The following is a 14,889-nucleotide window of genomic DNA, read 5'->3' as shown; positions in this document are numbered from 1 at the left end:
ACTTTGATTGCAGGGCCATAGCCTGACCAAATCGAGGCAACAGCTGGGATTTGATAACTTATATAAGTTATAAATGTGACAGTGCGGGAAATCGAGGGGGCACCCTCTTCCCGTGCAGTCTTCGGCCCTGAATGCCTCCCTATTGTTTGCGATGTTCCTTTTCGGGTTCTCAATTTTACTGAAGAGGCGAGATACACTCGATTTTATTATGGCAATGTTCGCTCAACACGGTGCTCTCTATATGTCGTGCTTTCATCCCTATCTTGTGTTCGTTCTCTCTAAGGCTATTATTAAATATCTTTTAAACAAATATCGATGCTTCCTTATGTTTCATAATTCCTGCTGGCAGAAAAGACTGCAGAACTAACTTCGCCTCTTTCCGTTTCTGGTGATTACAAGCTGTGGCGATATGACTGGGAAGTACCGAGACATGACTCTGAGGTAAATACAATGATAATATTAGCGGTCCTCAACAGGCCTTTGCCATGCATCATTTTATCTATTGCAAGACGATGAGGTTGGAAAGTAAGATACCGCGACGACTAACAAATTCTTCGGCTAGCTGGACAGTGAAACGTACTGTTTGTTTAACAAAACCGTCAATGTGGATAAATAAAGCAATCGAAAGAAACTCCCTAATGCACCTCTGTAATTGTATTCGATTTATCTACACCCATGAAGTATATTTCTTGCAGGACTATGTTTGTACATACACCCTACCCGACAACCGATCATTTATGTGTCACATTCCGTCACTCAAAGCGTATCCACGCATCGTCTTTGGAAGTTGTGCAGGTTTTGCAACCCAAGATGAAATACGTGAGGAGAGTGACAGTAATGTCATGTGGATCCATATGAGACTTGAACACGCCGAGAAACCGTTCCATCTTTTTATATTGGGCGGTGACGTAGTCTATGCTGATCCCATTTTTGTCAAGCTGAAAGAGGTAAGGCAGCGCCCGCTATAGCTATCTCTGCATTGACCAGTGTAAAGTATAAAATTATATACGAAATTTATACCGTATATGAAGAATATCACAATTTCGGAAAGGCTTTTGAAGTCCCAGTATTTTTGTAAAACCAACCGAAAGAACCAACAATTAATGTACAAGGTTGAGAGTATCGATTGTTGAAATCGAAGTGTCATAACTTGGCGCTAAAACAATTCAGGTGTGCCTTCATGTCTAACACCTTTTCACCTGTTCATGAGGGTTATCTATAGCGCTCGTAATTAACCCGAGGTAGCATGCGTTACCAGAAATACATTTGTTTCCCATTGCCGCAGGCAGTGTAAAACAGCAGATATACATTTAAGGGGGCGCTACACCCAACAGTGTATTTTGCTCAAATTACTTTTTTTGCAAACATTCATTCGTTTTAATAAATTTGTTAACCCAAGATTATAATACTGATTGGATTCCCCGTATAGCTTGTAAAGCAGTGGTAAAAAGTGTTAATTCATGCAAATGTATGCAAATAACCCAATTTTCTGGCTGCTCGTTTCTCCCGCTTTCAACTTTTCTTACATTTCACATTATGTTCGAACATGTTCTTTAAAGGCTATTTAACAAAATGACTGTTTTGTCTGGCAATAGATTTCTTACATTTTGAATAAGAGGCATTTTGATTTTGCCAATCATATTTTTAATCACTTTTTTGATTGTCAGTCTTAAAAACCAATGCATCATTTTAGAATGAGGATAGATAATGGAAATTAAAACAGTCATTTTTTCTACGTACAATTATGCTTCAAGTGAAATATTACATTTCAGAAAATAGTATCGTGTTTTTGACTTAAATTAATTTTGATCATTAATACCTAAATTGAGACTTTTTTTCCCCAAATTTACAATCCCTTTATCCTTTGAGTATACCATTGCTACCATAATAAACTTTAGACTCTCTGCTTTTTGAAAATATTTAGCAAGAGGGGGCAACCTTGTCATCTTGGATGAGAAAAATTCCTTTGAAAAAAAACTGTGTTGGCAACATGCAGATCCACCTTAATTCATCGTTGCGACTAGTTTGATTACAAACATTTCATGGACATCAGCGATAGTCCTCCCCGTTGATAGAATCAACGGCATTCCTGTTGCTTTGCGAATTTGGTACTGCATGTAAAAATAAGTCTGTGGTGCCAAGAACTTGAGGCAAAAAACAGTCTGTGCAGACCAAACGAATTACACCACTTAATCTTTCCTTTTGATTCCACTTCTATGCAACAGGAACGTAAAGCGAGGGGCATCGACGAGACAGACACCACTGGCTTGCTTGAGGAAGCCAGGGCCAAATACTTCGAGTTGTACATCAGTCGGTGGCGACAACCAGAGCAGGCATACATGTTGTCAAGGGTACCGTCCTTCATGATGTGTAAGTTTCTTGACCCTGACAAGCGCGCAGCTGAACATATTTTATACCTGTCACAGACCTTTCTCAAAATCTGCTATCATTACAAGAATATACGATTAACTTACTGGCTATTAGATCTCAAAGTTTACGTTTCGATCCCACCGAAAATTTACACTTTAGTTTATTATATCTCTGTACAATGTTTATTACCTTTCACTTACTATAATACCCTGCCGCAGGCGTCAACAATTTGGAAACTTACATTAGACCACATTACAGGGACACATGACTGTTATCAATAAGCTTACTCTATATACGGGATGCTGTCTGCCCGTGAACGTGTGTAAATTATAAACGATAATTGCCAGCGTCGCCTTTTAATTGTTCCGTCAATAATAATCCTTACAATTCCGGTTTACATTAAAACACGGAACCTCGGGTAACCATTGCTTCCTGGATACTTTGGATTACTTGTCTTTCAGGGGATGACCATGATATTTTCGATGGCTGGGGATCACTCAGGAAGATTACTCCGTTCATGAAGGAAATGTACAAAGCAGCGCGGGAAAATTTCAATTTGTTTCAACTCCGCGGCTTGAGACAGAATGCGGCGGTGCAACATGGGTAATGGATAATTACTATTTTCTCTGAGACTGGGAGTCCGAGTGAATACTAGCAGTCTCACTGTGTCTCTATCAAACACGAATCTTTGACTGGGAACTGAGAGGGAATTCCTGAGGGCGCTCTAGAAGTATAGCTAAATCTAACTCTAAAGGCTGATTTACTGGAGATGACAACGAAACGATGTCTGTTAATCCCAGTAACCTTCACTCTTGTCCCCATAAGCGATGCTCACTAATTTTCACTTATTTTGTCTTAATTTGCACGACTTGTTCAAAGGATAAATTTGAATATTTGAAGCAACACTGAGTCAAATAATGCACGTACAATATTGGTAATTGCGCATGAAGAAGCCGGTGTAAAACTTACACTCATGTTGTCTGAAAACCTTAGTATTTGACGTATCATTTCAGTCATTGCTCTTTATGCAATGATGAATGACCATGATCATTGACCATACACTGTTGCAAATATCCAGAAGAATTTTTGTTTGGTTCTTCTAGAAGACATTCTATGCAGTGGATACACCCACCACTTGTTAGCGAAAGTGACCCAAAGATTGACCAAGGTCCGTTCTCCTACATCGTCACGTTTGGTGATGTTTGCTTCATGGTAAATAAATTTTGCGTGTCTTGACTACTGTAAGACTTACTAAATAACTAACACATAATTATATTGGGGTGTACGAGCAATGAAAAGAAAACGCCAGATTAGATTTTGATAATAAAGTGATATTTAAACGTTTCCATCCTATTATTAGAATCATTGTAAACACAGTCATCGATCTCCAAATAGTTTATGTGCATGGTTAGGAAAAGCTGTGGATTTATTATTTATTTCAACAACTTGGATGACCGAAAGAGACCGACTTTGATTTTTCAATGAAGTCGATCTCTGTGCGCACTCCAGGAAACACTCCTCAGTATAAATTGAAAGATTAGGGTTTGAAATCAGACGTTGATATCTCTGAGGTTTTACAGCGGCATGTCCTTATTGCATAATAAATACTAGTTAAACCAATCTCAATGCGTCTTTACTTTTACCAGGTGTTGGACGATCGATCTGAGCGGAAAATTGACCAAGCAATAAGTGACGAATCATGGCAGGAGTTCGTGGACGTTTTGAAAGGCCTCCGCAGATTCAAGCACATCTTCATTGTTATTTGTGTACCTCTGATATATGCAAATTTCCATGTTTTCATGCCCCTCATTAAAAACTCACTATTCAAAAAGTTCCGGGTAAGTATGCCCTGTTACTAAGCCACACCAAACACGCATAGTGTTGGCTGTTTTCAACTGGGACACATATGCTTTGTTTTCATTGTAGTATTATAAAAAAATGGTGGGAAATAAAAATTATGGTTAAAATGTAAATTTATTTTGTCCAATTTTTCAATATAGAATGTTTTTGTAAAACATTAAAAAGACGATATCCTGTAAATGGGTAGAGTTTAAAGAAAACCAGAGGAAATAGGAAGCATTTTGTAGGTTAGCAAATTTCAAGATTTACAGCCAGTGGGACTTTCATATTTGTGAAAAAATTCTAACATTTTATGTGTTTGTATGTTTACTTTCTTGGGGCTTCATGTACAAATAATAACAGCCATTTCCATTGTACCTTCAAGGTATTTTTTTTCACTTAAAAGTTTTAACTGAACCATTGAGAAAAAATCTTTAGTAGTTATAAAGGAATGCTTTCAAGCTTCTGAAAAATAATATACTTCTTTGTCACTCATTTACTGTGCTTATATCATACTTAGGCCCTATTAAGTTTGGATTACCATTGCACTATACCAGTATCCTATGTTTTTCTAATGCCCTAGGTGGTCTTTTTAATGCTTATGCGCAGACTCAGTAGAATTTAAACTAATAATCTGAGGCGTCTGTGAGTTTTTCAATGTCTTTTGAAAGCTGAATTTTTCAATGTCAAACTCGCTTCAATCGCGTCTTGACAGTCATTTTAGAATAGGAAAATTCACAAACAGAGAGGTTGATTGCCACCGACAAGTATCTTTTAGTTTATTGACCTGAAATTTAGCCACTGTTCATTGAAGCCTGGACCCGTTGACACCAAAGCTTACTCGTGACTTTCATTGCATGCAGTCTTCAGTATTCGTGCCACAATGCCACTCACTGTCACTGAACAAGTTAACATTGAAGAGTTCGTTTAAGTAAAAGTCCCACTTTTTCGTGGTAATTTTCGCTACCGGACTTTATTTTTAGAGTGTTATAAAGTTTGTACAAAGCACAAAAACCGCAGTGTCTCTTTTTTGACCGTATCAACATATTGTGTGACAGTGCAATGACCTTTGGTGAGCCTACGCTCCACCACAGCTTTTCATATGCAAAATTAACGTAAGGTAATTAACCAGTGGTATTGTTTAAACTGCAATTGATCGAAAGCGTTTATATGATTCTTTTCATCAACTCTTCATGCAATTTTATGAAAAATCTTATGCAAATGTTCACAATGACATAATATGATTATTATTTGTTGTTTAAGTCCGTGTTTCCTCACCAGAAAATCGCTCTCGTGGAATTGATTTCTAGGTTATTATTTTTTCAATTGTCCCGATGCCACTTGGCCGAACGCGATTTTCACTTGCCCCGGGCAGCCGGGCAACCGTTAGTGGCTTTCCCTGTTTTTAACATAAACATTAAACCGTACCAACAAACTACTTCTAATGCTCATAATGGCTTAAGTTAAAAACTAAAATGAAATATTTTTCACACCATTTCTCAGCCTCTACAGATTAACTTTATGTCTGAATGAAAGAAAGGCTCTTTTGCTGTGCTATTCAATGCAAGAGACGTGACCCGCTGTCATCATGTATTTTCTTGTAAAAGTGGGGGGGGGGGGGGGGGTTGAGGGGTTGACTGTAGCCGTTGTACCACATGATATAAATTGTTTTCTTATAAGAATACGCAGTCTGTCGTTTGCAATGGAGACTGTGTTTGTACAAAAGACACACCTAGAGAGCATTGGGACACCTACCCTTTTCAAAAGAACAAAGCACCTGTATTAAGGCACCATTACTCGTGCGTAAATATAAATTTACCACATAACACGATGTTTGATGGCCAAATGTTCTTCTGTTTTACGTACTGCAAAGGAAACCTTTCTAACAACATATGTTTACTCCTCTGTCAGTCACGGAAAAGTTCCGTGACCTTCGAAAGGTTTATTTGCCTCTTAACTGTCAGCTTTTGTTAATTAAACCGCCATGAAATAAAAGAAATATAAATTTTTACTATAACCCAAACGGGATTCGAGCCCCCGCGCACTCACGGCAACATCGCCTAGCTGCTAGGCCTCACACAAAACCAGTCGGCCACTGCTTCCAACCCAAAAGAGTTGGTCACAGTAACCGACTTAGATGTTGCAATTCTGTGCGCGACCGAGCAACACGGTGTGTGTGGAGCAGACGACACACAGACACAGTACACACAACACATAGTAATCGGAAAAGCACGAAGCTTTTTACTGAACTATCAGACAGACTCGGGGACAAGTAAATATCCACAAGGCAGAACTGTCCACTCAGGTTAAAGAAAAATAATTTTTTACTTAGAACCCAAACGGGATTCGAACCCCCACACACTCACGGCAACACCGCCTAGCTGCTAGGCCTCACACAAAACCAGTCAGCCACTGCTTCCAACCCAAAAGAGTTGGTCACAGTAACCGACTTAGATGTTGCAATTCTGTGCGCGACCGAGCAACACGGTGTGCGTGGAGCAGACGACACATAGACACAGTACACACACATATAGTAATCGGAAAAGCATGATGTTTTCAGGACCATTTTGAAACAAGGTATTTCTTGATTGATGACATTGCCTGACCAACTTTTGTGGTCAAGCATTGCATATAATTCTTTTAAAATGATCATTTTATTTGATTGATATATATTTTTGTCTGATCTTCAGAATCTTGAAGATGACATTATCGACCACTGGGGAACACCACACCATGACTACGAAAGAAAAAGATTTTTCAAGACGGTGTTAGATTTCTGTAAAGAAACGCCGGAAACACAAGTCACTGTACTGTCCGGAGACGTTCATGTTGGCTGCTGGGGCAGACTAGAGTCAGAGAGTGGTGTTTGCATAGATATGGTGACGTCATCGGCATTGGTGAACAACCCCCCTCCGCTGGTAAGCCTGTCTGGGTTTTCATTTTTCAGGTCCATGATTTTATTAGGGAATCTTGGTAATTTGAATACCGATAAGTATATCAGAAAGTTGACTAATTTGAACTCGAGAAATATCTTGTTTCCATGTATTCAATCAGTTTCTACCTTTGCACTTTTTAACGGAAACATTCCCTTATGATTTTGTTATGTTTTACAAAACCAACTATAACAATTTATGGGACACAGAAAGACGGCTTATCAAACACACTTTAATGTACTTGGAATTTTAAACATTTGTTAAACATAAACTATAATGTACACAACTACGTTAATCTCGAAATTTATATGCTAGATTTGCCAGTTCTACCTGCCATATGTAATTAGTCTTCATTTTATTTCACTTTTGCAATTTCAGTTAAATGAATGTGCCCGCATTGTATACTTGTCTGTCGTATCTTTCAGATCGGGCCCTTAGTCAAAGCACTGTTTGAAGATGAGAAGTTTTATCTGCCCAAACACGGTGAAGTCACTCTGTCGTTGGAAGAAGTTGAGGACGACGTCGGGAAAACTGAACTGATTACACGTCAGAATTTTCTGGAACTCGACCCAGAAAAGACAGGAAAGGTAAGCCAACCTTCAATCAATTTTATTGCATAACAACTCTACGCAACAGCAAAGACTGTTATATATTGTGTAAAGAGAACTTGAAAATTGAAAATTCATATTTTTTCTATGCGTTCGTTGGTACTAAAAGAAAATAAACTGATCTTTAAACATTTCTCAAATCTCCTCTTCGACCTCAATCTCCATTCACAAATAAAACCTTAAAGTGTTACTTTGTGCACACACACACACACACACACACACACACACACACACACACACATATATATATATATATATATATATATATATAGTTATATAGTTATATAGTTATATAGTTAAATATATATATAGTTCTTTAATGGGAAAATTATGTCTATGTAAATGTTTAAAATTAATTTAACATTTGGACAAGATCGATGACAACTAAAAGGTGATAATCTGTCAAAATATTCTGGAAATGAACCCGGAACAGATAGCAATAGTGAGAAATATACTTCTGAGCGTTGCATTTCGGACTCAAAATGATTAACAATGAACAGATAGTCCATACTGGGCGGTTATTATATTACTGTTTAGATGACATTGGCCTTAAATGGTATAACTTGTACCAACAAGATATGAACTGAAAATGCTTACATCTTTCAGTATATGTAAGAGTTGTCTGAAAATTCAAACTTTTGCCACAAGTTCGCGACTTCATTGAAACTGCTATGATCAATACCATGAACAATATTCACCACAGATAAAATCTACAGGTAATATATAAGCTGAAATAAAAATACTAAATTTCTTTGACTGCTTTCATTGCATCATCAATTTATGTAGCGGGTGTATTTACCTTTGGTCAAGCCTTTTAATCTTTATATGCCGAACTGTGAAAGCTCATTGGATATACAGATTACAAATTATCTTACTTCAAAATGAAACATACGACATAATTGTTTCGTTAATATACATGGTAAATTTCATAGACTTTTAGTGTCCTTGAAGTCTTATTTCCCTAATTTGGAAAGTTAGTTCAATATACAAACTAGTCACTAGTTGGTGTACAAATGCTAAGTGGCATTCAGAAATATTTTATCATAGTATCTTAAAGGCACATGGCATGTTTTGTCAACTTTGATCAGGTTTATTTAGATGTGTATCCCTAATTATAAAAAAATCATTAAATGTGTCAATGAGTTATAAGTTTATGTAAAAGTGCGAACACAACTTTCATGAATGTTATACCATAGCATCTCCAATGTACGTAGCAAGTTTCGTTACTTTTGATCTTGTCACTTGAGAGATATACCTCTGATTATAAAAGTTCATTTATATGCAAATTAGTAATAGCTGAAGTTAAAATGCGTAATGGCTTTCAATAATATTATATAATAGTATATCCGATGTACATAACAAGGTTCATAAAATTTGAGTCAATTGAGATATATATCCCTAATTAGGAAAGGTTGTCAAATATGCAAATTAGAAATTATTTGTAGTAAAATGCTAAATGACTTTTTAATATGTATATCATACTATCTTCAATATACAAAGCAAGTTTTGTCATTTTTGATCGGGTTAGGAAAGTTCGTTAAATATGCAAATTAGTAATTACCAGATCTCAACATGCTGATCAACTTTCATGTTATTTCGTAGTATCTTTAATATACAGTCATTAAGAAAATTCATCAAATATGCCAATTAGCAATTTACCAATACGACATCACTGTATCTTTCACCTCTTATATATCCTTGTGTGATCATCATTTGTAGCAATTTTCATTAAATTTTGTATAATCGTTGTCAATTTCGTATTTTCATAATCATCAGTTATGCAGATACATATAAAATATGCAAGCCTCACCCTCCAAAAATTGATCAGTTCTTGCCATTTGCAAACGCTGTGTCTATGTAGTAGATTTTATTCTGATCCGTTAAGCCGATCTTTTATCATCGCGCCAACGAACAGACAGAGAGCCAGACGGACAGACTGACATCGCTGCGTTTTGTGATAGTGTTTGCAAAAGTATTACATTTTCCAGCATAGAATACCGGTGAATGTCTTCTCAGTCTTTTTCACTGCTATTTGGCCACAATCAAAAGCGTGCTCTTTCATACAGGGTGGAGTAAATTGGATTCATCAATTGAGCAATTCAATATAAGAAACATGCCTGTAGATTTTGTCCGTCATATTGAGTAAAATTACATTTCAATACCAGTTTTTTGTTTTGTGGGGGATGATCTGGGGGCGGGGACAGAACAATTGATTGCAGAAGACCTTCATCATTATGTTGATAGGTGTGAAATATATGCAAAATGGTAATAAAAAATAATAACTGCAAATCTTATTGTATCAAGCCAGACAAGACATACTTGCTACGATTAACAGGAAAGGTCAGAATAACATAGCAAGTTCATTCTTACTGTTGCCATTTGGTGCGTAAAATTTAAAAGTTGATAGTGTTCTTAGACCTATTAAGGTTCCACGACTGTCACAAAAGATTGACCTTTTCAAGCTAACAACTCTCTAGTGGTAAATCTCAGACCCCCCCATGAATTATATATTTTAGGAAAGCCTAGATATAGGGAAACGTTTGGGTCACCAGAGTGTCACCATTGTTTACATAGCTATCACGTGACAGGTAATTTGCACAACATTTCAAAAATCGGTTTTCCCGATTTGTTTTGTTTCAATGCTTTGAGATATATGTGGCTGAAATTTGTATGAGTGCAAGCTGTTCTGAGGATCTTCCGAAAGGTGTCTCAGAATTGTGTTAAACGTTCTTAAACAATTTTTATGCAAGAAAAACTTCCAGAGTGGTCAATTTAACTCTAGTTGATTTCTTTAATATTGTGCTTCAAAACAATTAAGCAAGATATATGTTCCCCTATATCCAGGCTTTCAGAAAATGTATAATTTACGGAGGTTCTGAGCCTATTAACTACCAGAGAATTGTTAGATTAAAAAGGTCTATTTTTTGTCTTGGAACCTTACGCTATAGGCTATCTTTTTAATATATGTTTAATTCAATGTAAATCTGACAGTTAATATATTGTCTACTACCATATTTATGTTGAATGCATGGATTTGAAGATTGTATCTCTCGTGGGATGTAAGTCAAAACACGCACTGACAAAACAAGGTCGTCATTTTCGATGCGTTCATTTCCAAGATAAACAACATTTTAATAACATTGTTTACAAAACCTGTTTGTGTTCACTCTGTCAAGGGCGAGTATACAGGACGATACCGTGCCGAGTTTGTAAAGAAACCAAGAAGAATTTTCGAGAAGTCTAGAAGCAAGGAGAAGATTTTGAGGAAGCCAGAGAAGATGGCAAGATTTATAGATTTATCAACCGTTAATAAACCAGCCACATAGCACGATCAAAATCTCGACAAAGACCGTCCTATGGTTTGGTTAATCAAATTGTTTGTAACCTCATTTATCGGACATGCAGTGACTTATAGTAGACTGACAGTATGTGTGACTCACAGCATAGACTGCAAAACAAGCCACATGTTCTGAATATTTCAAGTCTGTCCATTCTTCGCCAGTCGTAAGGACTGAGTTTAATCCCTTCCATTGAAAATTTAGCTTTCTCAACCCGCGTGACATTCGAACTTTAATTTCATTCAGAGCAAAGTGAGAGGGACAATAGCAACCAAAGGTTATGTCAATTTTGATGGTTATGAGGAATATGCTGCTATAATAAAAACATGTGCATGAATAGTTTAGTGTTTGATCACATGTTTAAAATGTTTTGTTAAGGTGCCTATATTCCTGAAATTTGGGTCAAATATCTGAGATTAAATACAGGTTTTCGTGTAATAGGCTGTTGCTTCATACGTGATGTGTGATAATTAATTTTGCGCGTTAATATGAAAAAGTTTGCCTGTCATTAGGCAAAAGTCGTTGTAAGATTTATATTTCGACTTAGTCCTATTGTATCTTGTCGTGTACTCATCATCTGTAGAGTGCCCATTTGTTCATGTCGGAGATTGCTTCGAAGAATGAAGATGCTTTGATTTGGTTTTTATGGCTTTAAAAGTAATAAATAAGTAAGTTCCTCCTTTCTTTATACCTATCCTGATTCCAATACCACTGATAGAACTTTGCTGGCTAACAGCTGTATATGATCCATGTTCCTACAAATGTAAAAGTGTAAAATGATTTGAAGTATTTGAGGATTAGTGCGTAGCGTGGTCACATTTGTATATTCGTGTGAAGTACATTCCTATATATTCATATTTGTATATTCGTGAGAAATACATATATTCGTATTTGTATATTCGTGCGAAATAAATTCCCATATATTCGTATTGTATATTCGTGTGAAGCACTTTCCTATATATTCGTATTCGTATATTCAGGTGAAGTACATTCCTATGTATTCGTATTTATATATTCGTGTGGAGTACATTCCTATATATTCGTATTTGTAGATTCGTGAGAAGTACAAATATTCGTATTTGTATTCGTGTTAACAGCATTCCTATATATTTGTATTTGTATATTCGGGTGAAATACATTCCTATATATTCGTATTTGTATATTCGTGAGAAGTACATATATACGTATTTGTATATTCATGTGAAGTTCATTCCTATATATTTGTATTTGTATATTCGGGTGAAGTACATTCCTATATATTCGTATTTGTATATTCGTGAGAAGTACATATATACGTATTTGTATATTCATGTGAAGTACATTTCTATGTATTCGTATTTGATATTCGTGTGAAGATTTTGAGGATTACACCGCGGAATGGTTCACATTTGTATATTCATGTGAGGTATATTCCTATATATTCGTAATTGTATATTCGTGTGAAGTATTAGGGGATTAGTCCGCGGAATGGTTCACATTTGTATATTCATGTGAGGTATATTCCTATATATTCGTAATTGTATATTCGTGTGAAGTATTTCAGGATTATTGAGTGACATGGTTCACGCGAATATACACATGTGCACATTCGTGTGAACAATACATGTAAATAATCTGAACTGTATAAAAATAATGTGACTGTGCTCAGAATGCAAATGGTACAGAAGAGGGTCAAATTGACTAATCTGTCATTCCATATTAAACGCCTATTACCTGGTTTTTATTCGGACTATAGCGCCAGTTTATTACCCCGAGGGGCCGTGCTTCACAAGAAGCACATCGCTATTCCCCGAGGCCATAGGCTGAGGGGTGAAGCGATGTGTTTCTTGTACCACACGGCCACGAGGAGTAATAAACGGGCGCTATACCCTGAATAAAAACCAGGTAATCGGTGTTTTATAACACGCCACACGCTCATGTTGTACTATGTTATGGTTTTTCATATGTTTTGATATTATACATCGCAACAATCCACTGTGACATGTGTTTTTGGCGAAATCTCCACAGCGATAACAGTAGTACCACTTTCTTCCGAAAATATTCTCAGCACACGTAGCAACATCCTTGTTTGCACTTGAATCTTTTTCGTCGATAAGCTGTTCCAGTTCATACGCTGTTGGAATAGAATATCTTACTGGAGAGAGGCTCGTCGCTCATCCCCGGCGCACATCACGTTCTTGTCAACCGCCATTGTTTCAATTGACAGCCGTCAAAAACTTTCCCTGGGGAAATAGTTTTCAAAAATACCATCTGGCGTCACTTTTGTCGATTCAGGGGGGACTAAACGTATCTATTTTCTCGTCACGTTACGTATTCTGGCGAATCGAAACACTGAATGAGCATGTGGCGTGTTCTAAAAACATATAAAATGTCATTAGGAAGTAAATAGATAAAACGTAGTCGTATAGGATCCTTATCCTTATACCAGACAATTCCAATAATGCCGTATTTTAGCCGGTGATCGCATGACTAAACGTGTGTAAGATACACTTGGATATAGACGCAAGATTGACATGATCCGTGATTATCAATAGAGTCTTAACATATTGTATCTATGCATTAGAAAAATGAGTCAATTGGTTTGTTTATAACATGTTGATGTTCCCATTGTAAAACTTTAAAGGGTAAGGGTAGGTCGATACATATGCTTATAAGAATTCTAAATAAAACAATGTGTGTACACTATTATTACTGTTTGTTTTTCTATTGTTTGATGGTTGTTTGTTATATTTTCTTGAGGGACAGAGAGACAGAGTTCTTTTCACTTATGAATTATATCTTCCGCGTTCCTGCATCATCACAGAGTGGCTGCATCACATTTCTATGGATTCTTAGTGTCTCTGTGGAAGGAAAGAGGCGAGATCAAGATTGCAGTGATGTAAGGGTACAATTTTATTATAACATGGTGACGCTGTACGTTCCAATACATAAAAATGTTGCATTAGCGGATATTTAACTTTGACAAGTCCACTACAATAATGTAAACTTGGTGCAGATAAAGGTATGCCAAAAATAGCCAAAACTGATTGAATTTATTCAAAGTGGCCCCGTCTGGAAGAGACACAATATTGTTTACAGGCCAGAAAAGCGCCCCTCCTTCGGCGAACTTTACAAACATTTATTTATATAAGCCATGCATCCAACCATATATTATACATATAGATGATTGTTCTCTCCACGTAATTAGAGCGGTTCCAAAGACGGGAATTTGAGTAAATCATGAATAGGCTAAATTTAAGTTTTCCTATAATGGCTGAAGTGAGACTTTGATATAGTGGTCAAAAATAAATGAATACAATATAATCGATTTTAAATCGAAATAATAATAACAAATTTCTGATTATAACTAGTATACAAATGAACATTCAGAGAACAAATTCTGATGCAAAAAACGAAGCTTTAAGTGACAATTATTGCTTAGGCGTGTTTGTGAAGAACTGAAACAGCACACACCATCTGATTTTCAAACCCCCGCACATCTTATGAATTTTTTGTAAGTGAAACTAAATTCATTTTGGATTTCAAGTCCAAATCAAGAAAATAAAAATACAAACATCAACATGTAAATCAACGGTACCTTAGAAGGAAAAGACATCTGTTTGTTTTTTATGATCTGACTGTTAAAGATGGTTAAGAATGTTAATTAACTAATTAAATGTGATTGTTAAACCCTGGCTTCTGCATTGTTGTTTGTCCCCACGGACACCGTCTGGGGGGACATATAGGTTTGGTCATGTCCGTGCGTCCTTGTGTGCCTCCGTCCGTCTGTCCGTCAGTTCACGCAGATATCTCAGGGATGCC

The 14,889-nt window shown here is 36.5% G+C and overlaps 2 protein-coding genes across 2 annotated transcripts; both read left to right on the top strand.

The window, feature by feature from the left end:
- The first annotated feature begins 358 nt into the window (after nt 1-358).
- Nucleotides 359-3,160, top strand: LOC139118255 (uncharacterized). Its single transcript, XM_070681532.1, has 4 exons — nt 359-441; nt 696-947; nt 2,226-2,370; nt 2,832-3,160. The coding sequence occupies exons 2-4, from the start codon at nt 738-740 to the stop codon at nt 2,975-2,977; spliced, it is 501 nt and encodes a 166-aa protein (XP_070537633.1). The 5' UTR covers nt 359-441; nt 696-737; the 3' UTR covers nt 2,978-3,160.
- Nucleotides 3,161-3,478: 318 nt separating this feature from the next.
- On the top strand, nt 3,479-12,235 carry LOC139118768 (uncharacterized). Its single transcript, XM_070682218.1, has 5 exons — nt 3,479-3,582; nt 4,017-4,208; nt 6,900-7,127; nt 7,568-7,729; nt 10,927-12,235. The coding sequence occupies exons 1-5, from the start codon at nt 3,484-3,486 to the stop codon at nt 11,074-11,076; spliced, it is 831 nt and encodes a 276-aa protein (XP_070538319.1). The 5' UTR covers nt 3,479-3,483; the 3' UTR covers nt 11,077-12,235.
- The last annotated feature ends 2,654 nt before the right edge of the window (nt 12,236-14,889 follow it).

Source organism: Ptychodera flava, chromosome 19 (genome assembly GCF_041260155.1).
Source record: "Ptychodera flava strain L36383 chromosome 19, AS_Pfla_20210202, whole genome shotgun sequence".
Classification (NCBI taxonomy): Eukaryota; Metazoa; Hemichordata; class Enteropneusta; family Ptychoderidae; genus Ptychodera; species Ptychodera flava.
The sequence above is the reverse complement of the archived record's forward strand: the minus strand, read 5'-3'. Positions and strand labels throughout refer to the sequence as shown.